Here is a 25,259-nt window from a genome sequence, read left to right as displayed (position 1 = left end):
TGCTAGTAATCTCCTGTGAATGAAACAGTCTGGGTTTATATTGTTAATAAACCTAATTACACTAGAACACCACCATCATGTTAATTATGTTTACAGATTCCAGCTTAACAAGAGCCTGGATTTTCCTCAAGTATACAGACACAACCATTTGCAGTTGACTGAAACTTTTTTAAAAAAATCAAATAATTTTTTAAAAAATTAAATCTTAAGCAGTGCACAATACGACTTGACAAAATTCAATAGATTTTGGAAAAGTACTAGTCATATCAGCAACACTGTAACAGTAATTAGTAATATCTATACATATTTGCCAAATGTAACTGGCAGGAAGCTCATAAAACTAAGAAAACCACACTGCCACATGAAATATTTATTGCAATAGTATGTTGACTCAAAGCATTTGACACTGTCCCATGCAATATCCTGGTCTTTAAACTAGAGGGCCATGAATTTGCCAGCCGTGGCTCAGGAACTGGCTGGCTGGATGCACCCAGAGCTGTGGCAGCAGCTGGGGGTCCCAGAGCAGAGCAGGGGGGCTGGGGCTGCTCCTCCCTGGCTCAGGGACAGCCCCGAGCTGTGTGGGGCTGCACTCTGCAGGGAGGGAGCCACAGCAGCCTGGGCACAGCTGCTCTGGGAGACACAACCTCCTGAAGCTCAGCACAGCTGGGGACAGGGTGCTGCTCTGAGAAACACAGCCTCAAGGCCAGCTGGAGCACAAATATGGCTGGGGGAAGAAAGGATTGAGAGGAGAACTGAAGAGAGGGATTTGGGGATTTGCTGGTGAGTGAGAAGCTTGACACAAGTCAGAAAGCCTATTGTGTCCTGGGCTGCATCCAAAGCAGGACAGCCAGCAAGTCAAGGTGATTCTCCCCCTCTATTCCACTACTGCATGCCCACCTGGAGTGCTGTGTCCACGTTTGGGACCCCCACCTTAAGAAGGCCATGGATCTGCTAGGAGTCCAGAGTAGGTCACCAGGATGATCAGAGGGCTGGAAGAGCCCCTCTGCTAGGAAGACAGGCTGAGAGAGCTGCTCAGCCTGGAGAAGAGAAGGCTCTGGCAACACCTCAGAGCACCTTCTAGTAGCTAAAGGGAGCTAAAGGAAAGCTGAAGAGGAACTTTTACACAGACAAGTGGGAAGGGCTTCAAACCAAAAGAGGGCAGGTTTAGATTACTGTGAGTGTGCTGAAGCACTGGAAGAGGTTGCCCAGAGAAGCTGTGCCCCAGCCTGGGCTCAAGGCCAGGCTGGATGGAGCTTTGAGCAACCTGGACTCAAGTGGAAGCTGTCCCTGCCCATTTAGAGAGGATGGAATCAGATGGTCTTGAAGGTCCCTCCCATGAAGCATTACTCTCCCTTACATTTCATTTTTCTCCTCTGTAAAACAAATTGTGCATTTCATGGTTCCTAGTAATTTGCATTTTGAAGTCAAATCAACATACAAAATAAGATGACTTACAAACTCAACTTTACATCTTCCCAGCTAGTTAGTGATTCAATCCCAACAAATCACCCCCACTGACATTTTGTTGACATCACCCACACTGCTACAAAACAGCAATTTAAATCCTTCAATCCAGCACAAGGAAACAGATTTGTATTTCACCAAAGTTATAACAGTTTCTACTACATGCCATGAAGTAACATTTTAATTAAAAGCAGACTTCTGCATTGCTATTGAATTATGGGATTGAATGCTAACAGCAGCAACAAACTTGCAAAGACATAATTAGAAAGAAACTTGAAAACTCCCAATTTTCTCTTATATTTTAAATTATAAAACTCTGATTTTCTGCTCTTGAGGACTTGATTTAAAAAGCATTAAATTACTTGGGAACAAAAGATAAAATTAGTTGTATCACACTCATGGCTTTGGGACAAAAGGTTAACTATGCTCTTAACCAATTCCACCTGTAAATACTGTGTAAATAAATAGTAGCTGCCTTCTATTTGCTGCACTTGACAGAGTCATGGAATGACAGAACTGTTTGGGTTGGAAGGGACATTAAAGCTCATCCAGTTCAACTCCCCTGCAATGGGTGGGGACACTTCTGACTGGGGGTACTGCTCTGCACCCAGCCCAGCCTGACCTTAAACACCTCCAAAGAAGGGCCCAGAGGATGGTGAAGGGTCTGGAGAGGAAGCTACACAAGGACAGGCTGAGGTCACTTGGTTTGGTCACCCTGAAGGAGACTCCTCATGAGGGAAAACAGAGGGGCAGCCACTGCTCTCTTCACTCTTGTGACCACTGACAGGACTAGAGGGAATGGCCTGAAATTGTGTCAGGGAAGGTTTAGGCTGGTCATCAGGAAAGGGTTCTTCACCAGAGGGTGGTCAGACAGGAACAGGCTCCCCAGGAATGTGGTCACAGCACCAGCCTGACAGAGCTCAGGAGGGGTCTGGCCAAGGCTCTCAGGCACAGGGTGTGCAGGGCCAGGAGCTGGACTCAATGATCCTGATGGGTCCTTATCAACCCAGCACTTTCTAAGACTATGATAATATATTCCTCCTCCAATCAATTAAACTACTCACAAGAATCCATTTACATATGGCAGTATGCACAATACAAATCACCAAGGTTTACATTTCAATAAAAATAGCTGTAGCCCACTAATTATTATAATGTGCCTATCCTAAAAAAACCCGCAGTGCTATGCATTTTACAAGTTAACACTTGTGCACCAGTATCTAAAGCATCTCTAAGCATGCAAAAGAAAAGGTTATCAGGAGGGGCAACAAGGATTCCACAAGAGGAAATAATGTGTGACCAACCTGCTACCCTCCTGTGACTGCACGTTTGGCTTGAGTTGATGAGGACTAAGAAGTGGGTGTTATCCACCTTGACTTCTGCAAGGCTTTTGACACTGAGTCCCATAGCATCCTCACAGAAAAGCTCAGGGAGTGTGGGTTAGATGAGGGGACAGTGAGGTGGACTGAGAACTGACTGAATGGTAGAGCTGTGACACAGCCACAGACTATACTTCAATATATACTTTGACCCTTTTTTGCTATATCACAACACATTGTACTATATCTCTTGTGAACTCTAGCCATTACAAGCTGATAACTGAGTTATCAACCTGTATATATATATAGTGTATATGTATGTCCTGTTGTATTTTCATGTCTCTGACTTTCACTTCATATATTCCACATCTCTTTCAATAAATCAGAAAATAAATCACAGAAAAATCAAAGGCATGAGGTAATGAACAAAAACCTGATGACTGAGGAGCATGACCAGATGGTATCTCAACAAAAGGAGTGACAAGAAGAATGAAGACTGGAGCAGAAGGTAAAGGGAAAGCTCTAGGATAAATCTTCCAGTGTATGATTTCCATACAGAACCCCACTGTAATTCGATGTCAGATTACTTTGTGCAGGAAACAGTACACACATGAACTACTAGCTGTGAACAAAACAACAAGATCTTAGAAGCAGTTTAGAGAACCAAGAAGTTGTTATTCTCTGAAGCTTTCCTGAGTTAAGGGAGATAGGGTTTTTCTGCTCCACTGGACTCATACAGGTTTAGACCAATGGAGCAGAGTGACAAAGCACCACTTGACAACCTAGTGAAGCTCTCCAGAGAAGAAAAGCAACCTTTAGAAGGGGGAATAAAAGCTACAATCAAAACCCAGGATAGTCTTAATCTAAACACTCTCACACCAAAGAAATCCAGTGGAAACCTGGCAGAAGCCTTGAAAGACAGATCTTAAGGCAGCTCACACCTGTCCATGAGAAAGACCTGACAGGAACTATTTGCAGTAAAGGTCAGGAGTCCTACATACAGCATGACCTGGGAACAAACTGCACTGTCCAGAAAATTAACAAAGGTATTATAGTATATATACCTTTTTTTTTAGTAAGCTTTATTTTACATATAGGATTTTTGTCCTACAAATTTGATGTCTGAGATTGAGCTACTCTCTAAGTATTCAGTATTTGGCTGCAGTCGAGGCAGAGACTTGGGCTGAATACCCTCCTTTCAGTCTCAGGAAAAAAGGAACATTAGGTCTTTTACACAACAGCTGAAAAAGCAGAAAGAAAAAACAGCAAAAAAAAAAAAAAAAAAGCTGTATCTGTGATTCCAGGAGAGAGTTGTGTGGGGCTTTTTGGGTGTTGTTTTTTTTAATTTTAAGGGGCTTTTTTAGTACAGTAACTTGCTAGACAGGCAGACTTGAAAACATCAGCAAAATAGCTGCTTGTTGCACTTTGTTTCTACTCTGCTCAAGCAAAAGAGCTTTGTTTACATGTTTTGTGTAAATAAACATCACTGCACATATACACACATAAACAACCTTCAAATCATATAATGCATTTCTCTTCCTGAGAAGAACAATTTGGCAAAGTCTCAAATATTAGCTATCTCCTGGGCTCCAAGAGTAGAAATAATACATGCCAGGTTTTCTGAATACTGATGTCAGATAGCCAGATACTAACTAACACACATTGTGGCTCTGAGTCTTTTGCTTGCTCAGCTACCTTGCAAAGGAATTGAGTGGTATCTCCAAATCTGCAGCTCAGATGAACAACTGGCCTTCCAGTCTACCCTGGAGACACAGCCTTGCTTGGAATGAGAGCAATATGATTCTTTTAGTCTTTTTTAAATTGGCACTTTTTGACCACCATTACCAGACATCTCTTTTCTGGACCAAAACACAGAGAAGTAGGATATGAGACAGTTTATGCTTCAGAGGTGTTTACTATGATTATACATTCATGTGCTACTTCAAATGGATTTTGTGACAAGCATAGATACTAGTTCAGCAGAGTAAGTAACACTGCTTGGTTTTGGTCAAGTCTGAGCTTTGCCTTCATTAGATGTATGAGCTTGACACATCCAGCAGGGTAAGTCTGAAGCAGAGAATATGTCTCTAACACATGGTAAGAATATACATCACTCTTCCCTTCCAGAAACACAGGTCTAAAAACTAAATAGGAGTTGTGCAGTAGACCAAACTCTGTAACATCAAACTTCCAAGAGACTGAGAAGTAGCAGCAAAGCATTTATGTATTTCATACCCTCAGCTAATTTCAATCTTTCAGATGCCCATATCAGATGCCAAAAAATCCAAACAGACTTGGATTCAGTTTTGACAGGTGCTACTAGGCCCCTGGAGACCAATGTCAGGTTATCTGATTAAAAGCTAACCATAATAGAAACAGATTCAGCAAGGATCAGAAGCAAAACAACAGGTCAACCCTAACAACCTCTACAGCAAAAATGGAGCACGAGAATCAGTTACTCCTACGACTATCCATTACATATATTCCCCCAGTGTGAAACTCAGCAAGATGAGTCAACACTATTCCCAAAAAATAGCTTGAAAACTAAAGGTTATTGCCTTATGGGTTCTGGGACCTATTATGAGATGCAGGGAGAACAAACATTTTGGGATTGTGTAAAACTTACACATTACTGTGAGAATGCTGTGAGAACGAGCAAGACCCTACGAAATATTCAGGGGAAGGCATTAGATGTGGAGGAAGACTGGTACAAAAGCAGGTAAGGAAGAAATAAGGAAGAGAAAACAGCAAGGAAAAGGATAAATAGGGCAGATCCAGCACAAACGAGCATCCGGTCCCTGCACTTGTTTGACTAAGCCCTGCCCTTGGTCATAATAGTCCATCCTATATTGTCATTAAACCCTATACCTGTCTTCTTTGTGGATGCACTATTTTGTGTATGTGTCAACTGAAGCCAATTTCAACTCAGACTAGCCAGCAAGTAAATAAGGTCCAAGTACCAGCAACTGGAAAGTGAACATGAACCCCAAGGGCTCCTGCATTTAGGGGCTAGAAACTACTTAGAGAATTTAAAATCAGCTGGGAGAGCACACAGAGCTTTGTGTGTGAGTTTCTGCAAAAATTCCACCGTGGACTTCCACAGTGGAAAGTCAGAAAGGAGGAAAAGGACAGGGCAGTCCATGCAGTCCTTGCCTCAATGCTGTGTGTTTGTGGTTGCCAGTAAGAGCCCTGGTTTGAGTCTCTGCTGCCCATGGTCAGCTGTGCATGCATTCTCTGTACGTGAGCGTGTGCATGCACACACCTATGGGATCTGCTCTCCTCACTGGCCCTGGGGACACTGCATCCTGCACTTTCCTCCTTAGCCATGACAGGAGATATTGCCCCTGGGACACAGGGCCCTCCATGCTTGGCTACCTCTAACAACTGGCATGGCTAAAAGGACACATACCTTCAGCAAGGTTCTTAGCAAAGCTATCAGTAACACTTTGAAGGTGAAATGTCTAAATCTGCCTTAGATGTGAGTTTGGGGTAGTCTTTAAGACTTTTAGTTGCAGACTGTTTAAGCTGTCCTGGCATCTGCTGGAACACACTCCATGCAGTTTTGTTAAGGCATTTTTTAAAGTACTGAGTATTTAAATGATAGTAAAAAAAACCATATTGGCATGCTCGGACACTGTCCTGTTTCAACTGGATGACTTCTGGTTCTTTTAATAGCCCTTGAAATTCCTATGTGCTAAACACATTTAAAAAGAATCTTGACCAGTTCTTTCCTGTATGTTCTCTTTTCAAGCCAGGATTCATTTCATTGAAAAGTAACATAAATAAAGCAGACATACAGGTGAAACAAAGAACATTTAAATTAAGCTACAGGAACATATTCAGTAAGATTGCCTTTGAGAAATCTGTGAAGATATTTCCATAAAGAACAACACCTCTTTTTAAATATTAATGGTCTACACAAAAATAAAAAATGCATTCAGTGGCAGCATACTGTAGTTGGGATGCCCAAGGAATAGGGTCTAAGCTAATTCACTATGTCAGTAATCCACTCACGAATATCAAGAGTCCTTGAGAGCAAAGAGTTTTTCCTTGATCACCAATAATTTCTCTGTAAGTTCATTCTTTTACTTTGGTTGTGGAATATAAGCATTCTGAGGATGGCTGTATCTCTTTTTTTGGCTTTGTAGCCTAATCCTCTGAAACATTAATTACCTGGAAAGGAGCCAAGTGAGATTTCTAAGTCCATGAAGACTGTTTGTACTCTTATTTATAAGAGAATGAAAGGTTTTAATTGATAAAAATCTACTTCAGAATCACTATGGTTGATGATCTTTGTCATACCTTAGGGAAGTCTTGGCCCAAAGCTTGTATTAGTCTTCTTGGAAGCTGGCACTTGTCCTAGCTAAGACACCAAGCAGCAGTGGAAATTCCTGATTCTTGTCACATAAGCAACAGCTGTCAGAAAGGCTTTACACTGTCACACTGGGGATGACAAAGCACCACTCAGAGGAAACCACCACACGTGGTCTCCTAAGGGTAAGGTAATCCTTTTATAGAAGGATTCATAAAGAGCAGAGCTAACTCCAAACATCTTCCATTCTAGTTCATGGCATGAAATAAACAGAGGTGGATAGTGTCTGGTATGTGGGCATAGCAGGAACTGAATGCTTCTGGGGATAGTGGCTGCAGCAGCTGAAGACAACAATGAGAACCTGTAGGTCCTGATGCTGGATTCAGAAACACAGAAGAGCTGTCCACTGAAACCCACAGAAATTTCAAACCACCTATCTCCACAAGAAAAAAAAAACAAACCACTGCTGGATATTCTGACACAGCAGTTGCAAGAGAAAATAATGCTGTCTCTTTATAGTAGTATTAATGACAAAAATAATACTCCCAGTTTCTGCCAGAACTAGTAAAAGTTAAGCTTTGACAACACAGGACAGAAATGTAGTTTAACAGGAGTTTCTGCTGCAATAACATGACCTACTCTGCCCCCAGAACAGATACACACAACTGCCATGCACAGCAGTACTGAGCAACAGCAGTAAGGATGAGCCCTTGCCTTCTTAGAAAGGCTGTGACCATCCCCATAGGTTTGGGGCACAGCAAGTTGTTTCATGAAAACAAGCCACTGAATTCTTAAAAGGTTTCATGTTATTCCAATGACATTTTACCAAATAAGAAATAGGTTCAAGAAGTACTCCTTTTCATGAAATTAGACCACTCCAAGCTTGGGGAAAAGAAGTCTTAAAGATTAACCAACCCAACACTACAATACAAACATTTTATGACTCTCAAGAGAAGAAAACTGTTGGCTTTTTTTTAGTAAATGAGGGTATCACCAATTTATGGCCATTTGTTATATCAGCAGATATTAAGATGAAATTAGCACACTTTTATTAATACAGAGAGGTCGTTAAAAGTGCCTTTATTAAACACAATGGTCAAAACTTCATATAAATAGAACATCTACATGAGATGTGGTTCTGGTTTTGAACACTGTCCACTCAGGAAAAAGAAGCAATCAACCACCCTGACTGACTTAAAGCTATAACCAGACAAGGAAAGCTGTATAGATAAATTGGGTGAGGAACATAGACAGAGATTGGAGTTGCATACATTTCTTTGGCATTTGAAGCTTTAATGACTAAAAAGAGAGAAAGAGAATGAAGCAGCAAAAAAGGAAATTGCAGTTAACTATCCAGCTAGTCATAAATATCAGCATGGGTTTGGCAGGCATGGTAGATGACAGAAATTTCAGATCTGTTTTTAAGGTAACAGTGACTGTTTAGATTTTGTCAGATCACTCAAGACTAAAGGTGAGCTTTGAAGAAAATACAGAAGCACCTAAGGCTGGTTCAGGAGCCTAAAATTCTTGAAGATAAAACTAGTAAAAGACCTTCTGGTCACAACACCCTTTGGACAGAAAAGGTATTTTTCAGTCCACTGGAAAGGTTAGACATCCTCCAAACTGTACGGCAGATTCACATAACGTCAGAAGCTGAAAGATGGCACAATGCCCTGATAATATGCTAATAATACAAAAAATGCAACAAAATGAAATGCCTACATTTGCATGTGTTTGCTTAATACATTTCTAGCATCTCTCAGCAACATCAATTCTGGATCAATGAAAATACATGCATCACAACACAGTAAATTCACTGAATTACATGAATGTCTAAACATTTTAGTATTGATTTTCAAGTATATAATATGAATATGCATATAATATGAAGACACAGAAAACCACAAATTAGTTTATCCTGTAATACACTACAGCAATAACAGAGAGGCAAACATTGGGCATAGGTACACATTGTTTTATGCAATCTATCAGGTAACATTCCTTTACCATCCACCTAGAGACAGGATTGGACATGACCAAGACAGTGATTAGGCAAAATGTTTCAAGTCATGAAACAAACTAAATCTCTAATACAAAAGGCTTTGCTTTAAATGATCAAGGTTTTTTTTTTTCCCCTCAGGTATTTTACCCTGGGATATAACTGGAATAGCTTAGAAACTATATTGTGCAAGTCATAGTTTTCAAATTTTTTACACACCTTTTTCTTCAACCATTAAATAACTGTGTTCAAACCACCACTGGATTGCTCAAGTTAGTTTCCACTGAATAGTTCTCATACAGGAAAACCTCATACAGTGCTCCAGAACTTTTCATCTCTCCCTTTTACAAAATTCTCTCATTTTAGTTCCAACAGGAACTGACAAAAACCGAGATTTTAGTTTACATAAGGTATATTAGAAATTTCCCTGTAATAAATACCTCACAAATACCTGCACGATGAAAAGTTGTTAATAATTTTTTAAATAATTAAAGAAAACAAGTAGTGCACAGGCCATCTAAGTAGAAGGGATACTAATGATATATTTCACTTGTTATTAAATATCAAGGTATGCAATTTTTACCTATTGCAGAAATTCCAGACACAGAAATAAACGAAGTCTTTCTGAAAACAAACACTTAAAATTCTCTATCTTTTCAAAGCCTGATAAACTGACAGAGGCACTACTAGCTCTAAAGAAGAGTACAGTGTCCCCTAAAAATATCACCTCAAGTGAAAAACATGCTCCACAAGTGGCTGCTTCTATATAGCTATTTCCATTTTTTCCTACACAAGGACAATGGCATGTTGCAACATTCCTTGCCTCCACATCCCTTTCATATTTCACTTAAAAGCCTTACGTGCTAAAACAAGTGAGACTGTGAAACCTTTAATATGAAAACCACACAAAACATAGGATTTATTTTTGGCCCAGAATTGGTAATCTAAAATTAAGCACCTTGTCTGGTAGAGCTATACAGGTACAGAGTTGGTGGTGGAGTGAAATGCCTCCCTGGACAAACAGCTTAGGGCCCACATGACATAGCATGATTTTCTTTCTACTTCTGAGATAAAACACAACAAATAGAATGAGCTTGGGGAAAAAAAAATATTGGGAAACAGAGGGGGGCAGGGGGAAATATATATTGGTCACTGTTTCCATATATTACACAAAACAGAAAAGTTATAGTTGTATGACCACTAAAATTAGATCTGAACTGTCCTGAAATGGAAGATGTGCCATATTTCTTTTATCCTATAAAAAAGGGCCAGTAAAGCAGAAAGAGAGCTAAAGAAAATACAGTATTTTGAAAATGTGCTTGAAAGTTACTGCAACTGATGAAATAGTTGCATTATTCTGACAACTATTATTTTTCAGTGTTAGTTTCATAAATAATGGAACCATTATCTTACAATGCCCTATTATCTAACAATTATTCCAAACCATTTATCTGACATATACCTTATACTTCACATTGTTAGCTGATGGTTCTACTTTTAAACATTATTTCTATATTTATTATAGGTTACACTTCTACCTTAGAAATAGTCCATCCATAACTAAATTAAAAGAAATACACACACAAAAACAAAATAAAAACTTCCCTGATGTTCCGAAACCCAAAGGAATCTTCTAACATCATAACCTGTTTCACAATGCCTCCTCTAACACCTAACATTAGATCTCTCAGAAAAGGCAGCTCTCAGCCTCCATCTTTTTCCTTCCTTCTCATTATTTCAGATTTCTTCCTCCTTCACTTTATCCCTGAATGCCTCCTTGGCATGATCTGATGAAGAAACTCTGCAAAAGCAGAAAGAAATACATTAATTTGCTCTGCAAAGATAAATTACGAAGATAGAGGAGCATACATACCCCAAGGCTCAAAAAAACTCAACAAAAAGCCAAACCAAAACCACTGTTACTCCTTAAAACTTGTATGCACCACCTGACACCAAATACTTCTACACACTGATCAACACAAACTCGTCATTTGAAAGTATATTCACTGCTTTTTATGAACCCATCAAAATCACAAAATTATATACACACCAGCCACTTACTTTAAGACTGTTCACAAGTGGCTGCTATTAATTTTTTTTAAAAACACTGAAGCAGAAACTCACTTCAAAGTAACATGCATATGCAGCCTTTGTAGAAAGAGGGAAAAAGAGCAAGTCAAACACTTCAGACTGATCAGCCTTGCTAACAACCTTTACCAGAAAATGCTCCATGGTCAAACTGCATTGCTGACAAAAAATTAGAATCCATAATCAGAGCTGAAGAAATAACAAGTTCTTTGTCCTAAAATGTGAAAAAGAAAACTACTACACACATTAGGTTTGAAGTCTTAAGAGGATCAAGTCATCCAGGTGAAAAAATTAACTTTTCTCAAAAAGAAACAGAAACTTGCCAAGAGTTCCACACAGACCCTAAAAAGGGGGGAAGGAAATAAAATCTGTGCAGCTCAAAGCATTCCCTACACTGTAGATGAGAAGAGTGCCTAACTCATACACCAGAAATGAAAAGTATTTTTACTTTCCTGGAGGGCTCCTGAAAGACCATCCCTCCTCCATCTGGGTGCTGCTGCTTGCTTCCTCAGGACATTTGCAAGACTTGGACCAGGAACCTCCTGCAGCCCCCAGGGAAGCACAAAGAATGCAGGCATACACAGGCAGTTTAATTACTGCTCATTAGATAACAAAACCAGGTGAGTACAACACCGTAAGCACGCTGTAGGAAAACATATCCATGGTGTCCTTAAGGCTCAGACATCCAAACAAATCAATTCAGCAGGAGCAGCTGCAGTGGTTACCTGATCCAGCCCAGCCCATGTGCACACACGCATCTGCAGTTACCTGGGCTACCTTATCAACAAGGAAGCAGGACTTTGGCCCAGGGCAGCATTAACTACTCGGAAATTTAGGACATAGAGATGCTGTCTGATTGTGTCTGCTAATGAAATATCCCATAGCACGCCAAAACACAGGTGTCTTAATCTCATCACCTCAATTCTGCAACTTCAGATTTTCTAGGGAGAAGGTAAAGGAAGGATGAACTTATAAAAAATGTCTCAGGTTTGTATTAATTTACTTTTCAAGGCTGCTAATGTCTTTAAACATCTCAGAGATTCCTCAACAAAAAGATTCTACTTTCTTGCTAATGTCTCCTGAAAGGTTCTTAAAATCATAACAACCAACTATCCTAAGAGAACACTGCAGGATTTCTAAAATGCTGAGCCCCTCTAACAGCCAAACCATCCATTATATTCCAGCTTTCTTCTCATCAGTAAGATGTGACAGCATGCTGAACTTGCCAAATGAGCAGGAAAATCTACAAACACTAAACTGTCTTGTAAAAACAAAGACCAGCCAAAGAAGGAGGCAAGTAATGGGCTTCTCTCTCATTCCTCCTCTATTCCCATTTCATCAGTCTCTGTAAATGCACAGAGCACCTCCTCTCCCCTCCCCTCTGGCTATGCAAGCACTGTCTAGCAGCCTCTGCTAGCGTGGAAAACAAGAAACAAGCCATGGACTCTTTCAGATCTTCCACACACAGCATTCCCACACCAAGAACTCAAGCTTCACAAGAAGTCCAACCACTAGGAGCAAGGATAAAACCAGCATTAAATAAATATGCAGTAATTAATTCCCTTTCTGTGTTTTTCAAGAACATGCATATTCTCGTGTCTGTATGGCATAAATATACATTGCAATTCTTCTACAGAGTAGATTAGGCCAGTTTAACAGTTCAGACACTTGATACTATAATTATTTCTTCTTAAAAATCTTAGATATTAATTTTCAAAGAGCCTTGAAAGGAACTGGCAGCTAATAGGATAGACAGCACTGTTTCATAACAGCTTGCAAAAAAATTCAGTCTATTTTTAGATAGCTGAAAAGAATGTGGTTATTTAAAAAAAGAAATAAAACCCCCTATAAAATAAAGATGTTTTCACTTATAACTGACCATGCAGCTGATTTGTCAAACCAATCTCCAGGTGAATAGTATCATATCTTTAAATCCTCAAAAGAAATCTATGTGCCTATACAACAGCCACATTTTAATCTTTATTGCAGCATAACACACAATGCTGTTAAAAAAAAAAAAAAGTCTTGCATTTTTCTGAGATTCCTTTGAGTGTCATTCATTAAAAAGTATCTTTTTAAAATTTTGTTATGATCCTTTCAAAGGACCTCTTCATCTAGGACTACCATCAGTTCAACCATGAGCATGTTCTGCTCAACACCAGACTGATCAGATGTTGGGTGCTGCATAACATTCATTTTTGTAAAATAAATATCTATACTATATACCAAATTATCAAATAGCAATGCCAACAAAAGTCTCCAAAAATCGAGTTAACACCTGTTTCCTATACTATTTTCACTCCATCACCCTCCCTGTTACCACCACCATTTTATGAGCCTTGCATTTAAAAATTTTAGGCATAAGAGTGGGATAAAGGTTAACAAATAAACATTTGCATTTTCTCTCCTTGTTCTTAATTTTGAACAAGTAAATATTAACATTTCTCTCAAACCTCTTCTTATATTTTTCCATTTTGGAAAGGTGACTTAACATCCTATTCCCCCCCACCATTTTCTGTATCTCTCATTGCTGGTATTTTGTTATAACTACAGCTGGTGAAAGGCAATGCAGCTTGCTTCTACATATCATACATAAATACACTTATAAATCAAATTATATTGCTCATTTTGGTTTTTCAAACCACCCATGACACATAGCACTCGTTCATTTTGAAAGATGTCCTTTAGTCTGTTTCCTTAAGATAGCATTCAGTGCTTTATCATGTCTCTATGCTGAGCCATTCAATAAAATAAACTTCAGATCATCATTTCATCCTAACACAGTTTGAGAGCTTAAAATTAATAGTATTTTTTTTGCCAAGGTCCAGAATTAAAATGGAGAAATAGAACATTCAGGGGGTCTTTTGCATACAGCCAAAACGTTTATTATAAATAATGGGCGGCAGGGGGAAATATATTACATTCTTCTAGACTGAAGCAGTCAAAAATAAAAATGCCCTACAATGCAGTTGCCAGCAAAACAGAAGTGAGCAGGGCTGCTTTATTATTTAAAATCAACAAAATAATCACCGGGAGGCTATTTCACATCAGAAGATTAAAATGTACATTTAGTACCTTGAAGTATTTCCCTAAAAATGAAACAGCTACTTGAAATAGCACTAATCTGATTGACAGATAAAATAATTGCTGTAAAAACACTTCTGAGTCATTTCGTCCTTACCTGCAGGCATGAACCATTACTGCATGCAGCGACTGCTCCATTTCCTAGCACAGACTTGAATAGGGATCACATCTATCTTACAGAATGTGACTAATAGGGGGATTTGCGATTCCTGAGCTACTTTCCAGAGGACACTCCCTTCGCCACAGAGCAGGGCACGAAAGGCTTCGCCAAGTTGCATTTGCCAGCCATGTGGAGCGGCGCGGAGCGAGCGATGCCGCTGGGTGACAGCGCGGGGTCCGCGCCCGCAGCCCCGGCAGCGCAGCCCCGGCAGCGCAGCCCGCCCGCTCCGCACGCTGCACCCGCCGGGCTCCGGGCTCAGCCCGGCACCGAACCGGCACCGAACCGCACCGAGCTCGGCGGGGCAGCGGGGCGGGCACGGGGCGAGATCCGGCATGCAGCACGCGGACAATGAACGCCAGCAGCCCCGCGGAGGCAGAGGGAGAAGCCCCGCGTTCATGCGGACGGGGAGGCGGCCGTACCTTTCTGGAGAGGACGACTTCTCAGAGTTAACTGACATCAGCAGCTCAGTCTTCTGCTTGATTTCTGGAAAAATCAGAAAACGTTCACCACCGACAGCGGCTGCCCTCGCCTTCCGGAGGTCTCGCTTCCCTGCGCCCTTTTGTCCGCCGGAGGCCCGGGACGCGGCGCTGTGCGAGGCCGCCCAGCCGCGCTCGGAGGGCCGGGCCCGCGCACATGACCGCGCACGGCGGGCGGAACCATCGCCGAGCGGGGGGCGCCGCTCCGCGCCCGAGCCCGCGCGGGCACCGCGGGGGCCGCGCCACCGCTGCCGCCGGCGGGGGGGACGCGGGGGGAGCCCGCTGAGGGGAAAAACGCCGAAACAAAGAATTCCCGGCACGGATCGTCTTCCCCGGTACCTTGCTAAGAGGTACTGCACACCCGCGAAAGCCTCCAGATCAAAAGCCCTGAAAAATATGGCTCTTTGAATCATTTTTGTCACAAAAAGGGAGGTATTAAATCACGACTTTCACACACGGGTGAGAAACCAGACGTGGAAAGCGCTAGGCACATCTGGATTTTGGGTTTTAGTGGTCTGTCTCTAATGTCTCCCAAATACAACGTGTCTCCCAAAGCAATGTTTAGTTTCCCTTTCTTTTTATTTTTGTAATATCTAGTGAAGCTCCCAGAGGGTGGTTGGGCACTGGGCAGGCTCCCCAGGGCAGTGGCCACTGCACCAAGCCTGACGGGGCTCACGATGCCCTCCGGAACAGGCTGTGACTCCGGGGAATGTGCCGTGCGTGGCCAGGAGCTGCCCTGGATGATCCTGGTGGATCCCTGCAGCTCAGCACGTTCTGACATTCTGTGATCACCAATCTTGTAAGGCCCGTACCTTGTTACCCCGGACCGACCCCGGAGTGCTGGCACCAAGGGGAGATCACCCTGCCACTCGCTTCACAAGATCGTGTCAAAGCAGAACAGAGTGCTGAAAAGTCAATTCACCAGGAGCTCTGGAGCCAAGAGGTTTGTAACCCAAAAAACCTAAAGAACGAAGTCAGGGATGTGAGCATCATTTTAAGATCGTTTCTTCACCTGAGACCGTAGTGCCACCTATGGTAATACTGGTAAGGCCTGAGCAACACTATGGCCACTTGCTAACAGCCACAGTAAACCTCAACTGTTTGGGATTAACCATTCCTCAATGGAAGACAACCAACCTGACTTTTCATCCTCTCTTCACACAGATCTCAGGAACAAAGACACAGAAACTTCTGAAAACGGAAGAAAAGCTGAGTAACTAGATTTATTGAATATTTTTTTCCAACTAAAGTTACAAAAATATCATTACTATTTGAATGAGTTTATCACTCTCATGCTCTAGTGGAAGGCTTGCAAGCTAGCAAGTGATCATCACCTTTTTAAGCATATGTCACTTTTTCTTCCCAAAACATACTGACTGGAGGAAGCTCCAAGTAGTATCTCTGTTCTCACATCCAAAGCAGATGCTTCTCAGATCTTTGAAAACATGTCTGTGAAATGTCAATTCACAGCTAGCTCCACTGCAGGACTGCAAGTACCATAAAAAACTTCTTTCACCATTGTCCATCCCAGGCAGCAAGTTGTCCTACAGTCACAACTACCAGGATGCTTCTCTCTGCACACCCAGACTCACATCCCAATACAGGGGTGAACTGAAGTTCTTTTCCCTATCACAGACCCTTGACAACGACTACAAATATGGTCCTCAATTTCAAAGTCCAACACATTTTTAATTCCTTCTGAAGATGCTTAAAAATGAAAATTGATTACATAAAAAGATATTAACAAGGCAGGATTTTACAGCAAAACAAAATCCACAGAGTTTGGAATGAACTGATCAAATGATTTATTCCATAACTAAGACTCCACATAGGCTTTGCAATGGATGTTAAGAGTTTATTATACTAAGACTTTACTGCTAACAGTACACTATGAGATGTTTAAAACAAATCCAAGATATAAGTTACTTCAAACTTTGAGTCCCTGGATTCTCTACAAGATGCACAGATATATCTCCACGGTATTACAGTACATAATTTAATTTTATTTTTAGTAACCAACTGACAACAAAAGCTTATTTAATATAGCTGTAAGAAGAATTGAAATAAAATGAGACCTCACAGGAAAAATAAATTCTAATGTCTTAATGAGCTTTCTATGCCACAATTAAGTAACACTCATCATAAGGTTTTGGGGTTTTTCTTTCCTCTGTTTCTATTCTGTCATTTTGACATATTTTCTTATTTGGGATTTACTAATCTTCTGTCTCTGCTACCTGAGATTTTTGCAAGTGGGCCCTTTTGCTCATTTTTAAAAGCAAAGCTGTACCTTTACACATCCATACTGCACCAGTAAACTCAAGCTGGTACCATCACTATCACTCCTCATACAAAACTGATTGTGGGAATAATATCACCAAAATAAGACACATGAGTTTTACACTAAGTGCCTTTAAGCCATAAAAGAATAATGGTTGCAGAAACAGCAATGTTCTCATTTGTTTATTTTGATTATTTATAAATTACATATCCAGAATTCTGGGATCATTTACAGAATTAACACAACAGGAAAACCCCTTCAAACTGCAGTCACCATAGTGCCACTCTAGCAGCCTTTGCATCCAGAAGAATGTAAATTACAGCAGTATTTGTTAAAGTAACAAAAAAAGAAAAGAGAAGAAAAAGGAAAATTTTACAACTGAAAAGCTCTTCTTGGAAGCTTCTTGGTTCAAGACCCTCCAACCTAACACAGAACTAACACTTCCCCTTTCAGTGTACCTCAAGCACAATGCCACAAAGGCAAGTGCTGGGCCATTCAGGACATATAGACCTTACAGGTTCAAAGAACCACACCTTCAATGGGTTTCATGAGTGGATTCAATAACTGATCAGCACCCAGAGGTACAGTGAACCTCTGCTTAATGACCAAGCATTTACATCCTCACTGAAGAGTTTTGGGTTGTCCTAATTTCTGAGGCTACAAAAAAGATAGCACCCTACACAGAACCACATCCAGAATAGATCACAGCACTGACTGAATAAAAGTTGAAGATAAATGAAAATTAGGGCTTGCACATATCAAAGCAGTAGCTAATGCAGTAAATTTTTTCAGCTACAAAATAGCAATAAATTCAGGTATGGAGTAGTATCATTGTCACCAGCTTCAGTCATCCCATGCACTCCATCAGCCCACTTTGAGCAATTCTGCACTGTGTACAGATCAAGTGGCAGACAACTGGCTCTCAGCCAAGGCCTGAGAGAAGCAGATACACTAAGTCTCTAAAGCCATACTATTCAAGCTGTGATTGAATAAAAACAAAAACCAGAAAGGTTCCACACTGCCCAAAATGGCTTCCTAATCATCATGATTGTCTTTTTTTTTTTTTTTAACCAAAGCAAAGCAGAAACTAACCATATTATTTTAGGCTTTTTTAGCCTAGATGTTTGCCTTCTCTGATATGCTCAGACTGGAGAAAAAGGCATCAGATGAAGTTAAAGCAGGAAGGCATTTGCTATGCCAAAAAATAAAAAAAAAACAAACAGAGGCTTGGAAAAATGAAGAGTCCTAGAAAGAGATGTAGACAGTTTTAAACTCACAGGGGATTTGTTGGAGAGCATCATGCCAAAAGCTCCAGGCAACCTGATGTTTCCACATCAAATCTAGAACAAACCACCTCAGAAATTACAAGGGAAGAAACTTTCCACACAAGATGAAGAAGAGAAATTATCTTATTTCAGCAATGTGAAAGAAGAACAAAAAAAAAAATTGATGTGGGAACTAGGGATCTCTGAGGGATACTTATATAATCTGGAAAATGAACAGAGGAGTAGAACTGGACTGGAGTTTTGTATATTTGTTTTAGCAATTTAAAAAAACACAGAAGAGCTCTCCACAATAAAAGAAAATAAAAAATCTCAGCTGCTGTTTAAGCACAGATGGAAAAGTGTGGACAAGGTATATAGCACTGCACAAACTGTTCCCTGTGACATATGGATAGATATCAGAGTCACCACAATTTCAAAGTCAACTGACAGAAGTCACTGTTTCACTAAAAATTTAATCATGTCTACCACAAACAGATTATCTCATGTTCATCAGTCAAGATTAAAATATCTTACTGACAGTGCATGCATTGAATTTATCCAGGGCAGAGATCCACTGTTGCAGAACTCAACTAATACAGCTTCTTCCTCCCATCACCCCCACACCTTTTGGGAGCAAAGGAAGAGACAAAGTAGCATCTAAACATAAGCACCTTCAATTTTTTTGCAATGTAAACCCTGCCATACAAGTTCCCATACATCCTTTTAAAAATAAATATTATACTAAACAGATGCAAGAAAAACATACTTCATTTTTAATTAATAGGTAGGATCATCCACACATTTTGTTAGTCTAATCTGATCGTAAACTAGCAGGTTTCATGCTTTTCTTCCATTTTCTGTGTGGTGCATATGTTAGGACACAAGCCTGAGGTGCTTTTAGCCTTTCTTCTACACCATCTTTAAGCATGTACTTCCTTATCAATAACCATCCTAGTCTATTCTCCACTAAATTTTCTATCCCTTCATCACAGCTACAGCTGCTGGGATCTTGTAATTTGCCTATAAAACCCTCATCCTACTGCAAGTTACCTACTTCCAGTGTTACTGTTAAAAGAAACAGTCCTGCTTCCAAAATGAATCTATGAAGACAGATCTGAAACCATTAAATCAAATTAATCAAACTGACTACTCTAAGTAATTTTGCAGCCTTGAAGTCATGAAATTAACTAGGAAATTTGGTATCAGTAACATGATTTTATGTGGACAGATCTATGTTTTCAGCTTTGGATAACTGTTGTACAAGTGACATGCTAAACAGCACAAAAGGCAATAAATTTAACTTCTCATGATGAGGTACTGGACCCCAGACAAAATTTAGATAGCTTTGCACACAACTTGAGAGGGTCACTGCTTTGTATATTTTAGATCATGTACATCTAAAATAAATAGTTCTAAAAGACTGCTGGAATCACAGGCTGTGTGATTAAAACAGGGGTTTCAAAATGGCACACAGAGCAAGCCTGAATTTGATAAGTATATAAATACTAAATGGAGTAGTATGGAAGCATGAAGAAAGAGTATAACTGCCCTAAAATAAAATCATCTTCCATATGTTACTAAGCTTTTGAAGTGAGGGAAAAAATAGTAGCTTTATGGACTTCTCAGGTCTCTCATGCATAACATTCACATCAATACTGATACACAAGCCAGTGACTGCCTCTCTGAAGAATAAATGACAGAAAAACTAGTTGTCTGCAATCTCCTCTTGAGGAGATTACATTAATATTCTTAGTATCATTCCTCTTCAATATGTTAAATAATATTTCTGCTCAGAGCATGAGGAAATTACAATACAACTTCTAAGGTTATACCATACTTGAAATACTAGAATCACCCTTTGAAGAAACTGTTTACTTCCAAATGATAAAACAAACTCTCCTTTTCTAAAGAAATGTATTAGAAAAAGTCTTAAAATTTTAAACATTTTGTAAGAGTCATGTTTTAGTTATTGTCTGAATGTAAAGCATGTTTGAAAAAACACTTCCTTGCCCCACACCCAAGTTCTAGGGACCAGATAATAGTTACAAAGGGAAGTTTTTTTCCTATACACTGCACAAGTTCAACTTCAGCTGAGTCCTGCTCATGCTCAGCTCAGCAGGCAATATCTAGGAGTCAATATCTAATGATGGGAGAAAAACTATAGAAATTTTTTTTTAAGTCTTTCATTTTCCCTTTCACAAAGGAGAAGATGGATTTACTCAGTATCTACAGGTACATTAAATGGACTTAATATTAACAGTATTGACAACTTTCAGAACCATGGTATTTCATTCAAGAAAAATAGCAACAGCAGTACAACTTCATTTCACTGAATCTTCATCATGAGAAGGACATTGAAAAAATGGGATACAGAAAGGAGTGAAACGTGGCTGGAATGAATCACACACTGCAGATCACAAGAGTGAAAACAAGTTTAACATTGTCCACCATACAGGCAAGCTTGTTTCTGCTTCTCCAAAAGGGAAAAAAAGAACACAAAATGCACAGATGAATTTGCCTTTTACTTGTTTAAATAATTAGTTTTCAAATATATAAATATACATAATTCATGTAAGTCACACCTCTGAAAAATTTATAATAAAGTCAGAATATATATTAATAACTTTGAAGGAAGTTTGTAGATAAATTTGAGGAAGCATTAGCTATTTAAGAAGACAAACATTACTATATGCAATAATTACTCAATAAATGGCCTGTTATGTACATAGGGAAGCAGAATCATCTATGTTTAACTAGTTAAACATAACTATTAAATTGAATTTCTTTCAGTCATCCACATAACTTAACTAAGCCTCGTTGGCATAATCCAGCATTTGATCTATTGCCAGACTGTAATACTCCTTAATAAAGTGCTTACTGAAACACAAAGGTGACAATAAGAGGAATTCTTCACTCTCATAGTTCTGCTGGGTCTGGCAGCATTTTCTGTACCAGAGGTATGCCTAGCATCACTTGGCTTTTTCCTCCCTCCTCCCATCTCAGGCCAATAAACAACTCTGACCAAAGTTTCTTTGAGAATCTGTGCTTTCACAAAAAAGCCTTTCTGCAAAGAAAAAAAAAAAAAAAAAGTCATTTTACATAACTACTTGTCACATTAAATACCAGAAAGCACACCAAAGAAAGCACTATTAATCCCAACTATAACTGTGTTTGTTATTTCCTAATTATTGATGTACTGAACTTTATAAGTATTTAAGGTTTATGATAATGGTTGTGTTTGGAGGGGACAGAGACAGAGGAGAACATTTTCTAGAGCTGCTAAAAAACGGTAAACTTATTCCTACAAGTTTATTAATTTTAGGGAAAAAAAACCCAAACAACCCAACCCAAAATATTCTAAGTATGTTAAAACATATCCTCTGTTATTTAAAAATCAGTTGCCAATTGTTTCCTATTACTACACAAAAAAAAGTATGGAAACAGCTGGGCACTAGGCAGCTAGAGACAGAGTGAATTAAAAGCTTATTACCCTGTTAGACAAAACACAATAAGTCATTTGCTGTATTTTCCAAACCCTGTCTAGAGGCAAGTGGTTTGCTGAGCATACAGTGGTAGCTTTTCTGCTAAAGCTGAAAAAAACCTCAACTTCCAGCAAAATAATGAGTGTTAGACACCCTCAAACTACATAATGTCTTACTATCAATTATTTACAACTACTTACAATCCTTACTATCTTAACTCAATGGACAGAGTGAATGACTTCTGATTTCTAATCCAAAATATTTCTAATTTATTCCTTTTATATTCTAGTGCACAACTATTACTGTGTAAGAATCCTTCTGATAATAGCATTTTCTTTTGGATCTATAATTTGCCTAAATGTCTTAAGTGCTGTTCAAATTTTCAACTGCTATTATTTTTTCAGCATTTGTTATTATATGGGTTTTTTTCAAGATTCAAGAAGAAAAATAAACTGCTCTAAGGTAGCAGAATGACAATTCCAGTTTTAAAGAAAAAACAGGTTTCAATTCATCCAAACTGAGTCAAGCATATGTTACCTTATAAAGACTAAAGCAGTGACTCATAAAATCTTGCACACACTGATTCCTCCCTCTCCTAGGAGATGAAGCTACATGATTTACCCAAAAGGATTAAATGAGGTCACAGTTATTGAATATATGTTATAACCTTAATCTTCAGGTTAGAATTTCTTCTTAGTCTTATTTTTCACAATCATTCACTGTTCTAAAAGGCCTTATATTTTTACTTTTCCTTACAAAATTTTAATCTGGAAATCCTTATAGTATAGAAATATATAGAAGTATTCTTAAATTGAGGTATTTACACAGCATATTCACCATATGCTTTTCAGTAAGTTTTTATATTGTGATTATTATCACAGTATCTACACAATTGGTCTTTCAAAATATTCTTGCAAGATTTTTGACATTTCTTATCCAGCAGATCACCAGGTTCTTATACTCCTTGAATTTTTGGATGCAAAGACATTCTCAGCCCTGTTCCTCCAGGACACGAAAAGGACTTGTTTCATCTTTTCCTGGACTCATAAGAGTACAAGCAGTTCTCAGAAAAAGCTCCATCAAAAAAGCACATCATCCCAAACACAAAGCAAGCCAAAAATCTTTTCACTTTAGCAGTGACTGGTGCCCCACTGGGACATGGGCCCACATGGTGATCACCTTACCCAAAGTCCAAGTCTTGTGGAGCATTGGACACGTTATAGAGTTGTGTCTGTCAAACCTCATAGAAAATGTTCCTCATTATTTATAATACGGTAATATGGGGCAGAATAGGGAAACAAAAAGTGATTTTACATGAAGGAATAAGAACAAGAGGAACATCCTTGGCAGCCATGAAAGTGCCAAAACCAAAATACTGATGGCAGCTGTACCATGCCACACTCACCAAATAACATCCCACACTCCTGGCTTTACCTACATTTGGACATGGCACAATTCAGTGTAAATAAGCCTGACCATGTCCACTCAGCAGAACAGCCTCTGGAACCAGCCACCATTGAACGAAATAGGAAGGATTTGTCTCACAGCAACTTTCCCAATATTAAACAAACCTTGAAATTCTGAGCATTCAGCCATCCTTAAAGTATGTTCTTTGCAGCTTGTTTCTTTGTTGAAAAGACAACTGAAGGGCAAGCTCTGAAATCCTCCTCGAGCCTGTCAGACCAACATCAATCACTGCAAGGAAAAGGCTTTGGATCTGTGGCAGCTGCACACACCTTTGCCATCTCTAAAGCACACAACTGGCAGAAGCAGCTTAACGGGAAAGCACCACCCCTTTCCAGTCACTGTAAATGCTGTGAGCTGACTGCAGCCAGCCCTGCCTCTCACAGGTGGATGTGCCTTCCTGCTGCCATCACCACCACTGACAGCAAAAACACCCCAAGACACTGCACAGAAGGAAATCTGTCTACTGCAACACACACACACCCAGTAACCACGATAAAGCTGTCATGATCACACCTGAGAACAAACACAATTCTCTGTTAATATAGCATCATCTCATTACCTTAGATTTTTCAGTTACATAAATGGATCTACCTATTCTTAAATTATATGGTGATCAAGTTTAATCTTTTGGAAACAGTATCATCAGTAAAGCTGTAACAGAAAAATTAAATTTCAGAATTATTACTGGAGATAAAATTGTAACGATGACAAATTTTAAATACGCATGCAGTGCCCACGAAAGGAGGAACCATCTAATTATATTTCAAGTGTTTTTCTCACATATACCATTTTCACTCTTTAATTGCCAGTGCATTAGATTTACATAGCAACATGAAAATACTGGGGATTTTTCTTTTAAACTGATACAAATGCTAAAAAACCCAACACTGATAACTTGGCACTCAGCCAGCTCACACTTCCCGTTTTGCAAGGAACGGAAATACCTTTAATTCCTCAGATGCCTGTCTTTGTTAAGTCTGAATGTAACTACTGTATAATACATACATGTAGTGAATATCTATAATTGAAAATGTTGAAAAGGACATTCTATGTTCACAAAAATGGAAAGAGAAAATATGAGGTATTTTCAAGTAAGGGAATGCTGTGAAAGCCTTCTAGTCCTGAAGGACTTCTAGGAATATTTTTAATTTTACAAATAAAACATACAACATGTATGCAAATACATGTCAAGATATACCCTTGCTTAGTTTTTGCTCTGTTCTTCAAAGAAATGGGATGATTTTTTTTAACCAACATTATATATATGCAACAACATTAAATGAAAAGGAAACTGGATAAGTATATATAAATTTTTGCTTCATAATATGAGAAAAGGAAGATTTTTTTTAAAATCTGATCAGAAGAAAATTCTGACTACTAAGAACAAAATATTTTTATAGGAAAGAACAGAGTTGAAAGCAACCCCAATAAGGGAGGTATTTGAATAAAGCAGAGGTTTGTCCAGACCTGATGAGATCTGATCCTGCAATTAGTAAAGCTATTTGGGTCTATGCTGGTTGCCTTTTTTGCCTGTTGTTCATTAATATCTCATCTACATTGTATCATAATCAGCCACTGCTGATGTAAAATTACAAGTGTTCTTGGCTGGCCTGCAAACCCACCTCTTAAAACATTAAGACTTTCAAGGTTGGTTTTTTTTAGCTCTACTTTTCTTCTTTTCACACCCTCTCCTCTTCTCCATCTGACTTCTCCATCACTTATTCAGCAATCACATGAGAAACCTGCTATTGTCTTGCCTAAAAGCTGGCTACAAGGAGTTTCTTTTGTAGCAAGAACTGCTGGATGTAGGTGGTGAGAAATCACCCTTCACTCTGCACCTGTGGTGATGTCATGGCCTCTGCATG

The 25,259-nt window shown here is 39.4% G+C and overlaps 1 protein-coding gene across 8 annotated transcripts in view; it reads right to left on the bottom strand.

The window, feature by feature from the left end:
• Positions 1-25,259, bottom strand: part of SRPK2 (SRSF protein kinase 2) — a 125,623-nt gene that overhangs the window by 70,108 nt on the left and 30,256 nt on the right. For 4 of the 8 annotated variants that reach the window (XR_013773915.1, XM_079303135.1, XM_079303133.1 and 1 more), the window contains exon 1: positions 14,846-15,065. The exons of 2 other annotated variants lie outside the window; for them this stretch is intronic. Coding sequence is in view for 5 of the 6 variants with exons in the window: in XM_079303135.1 (XP_079159261.1) it covers positions 14,846-14,883 (38 nt within the window). In the remaining variant the exon portion in view is untranslated. Of the gene's footprint in view, positions 1-14,845; positions 15,068-25,259 lie in introns of those variants that run through there. 2 more of the 8 variants (XM_079303132.1, XM_079303134.1) reach the window with 2 other exon arrangements.

This window comes from Erithacus rubecula, assembly GCF_903797595.1.
Source record: "Erithacus rubecula genome assembly, chromosome: 4".
Lineage (NCBI taxonomy): Eukaryota > Metazoa > Chordata > Aves > Passeriformes > Muscicapidae > Erithacus > Erithacus rubecula.
The sequence above is the reverse complement of the archived record's forward strand: the minus strand, read 5'-3'. Positions and strand labels throughout refer to the sequence as shown.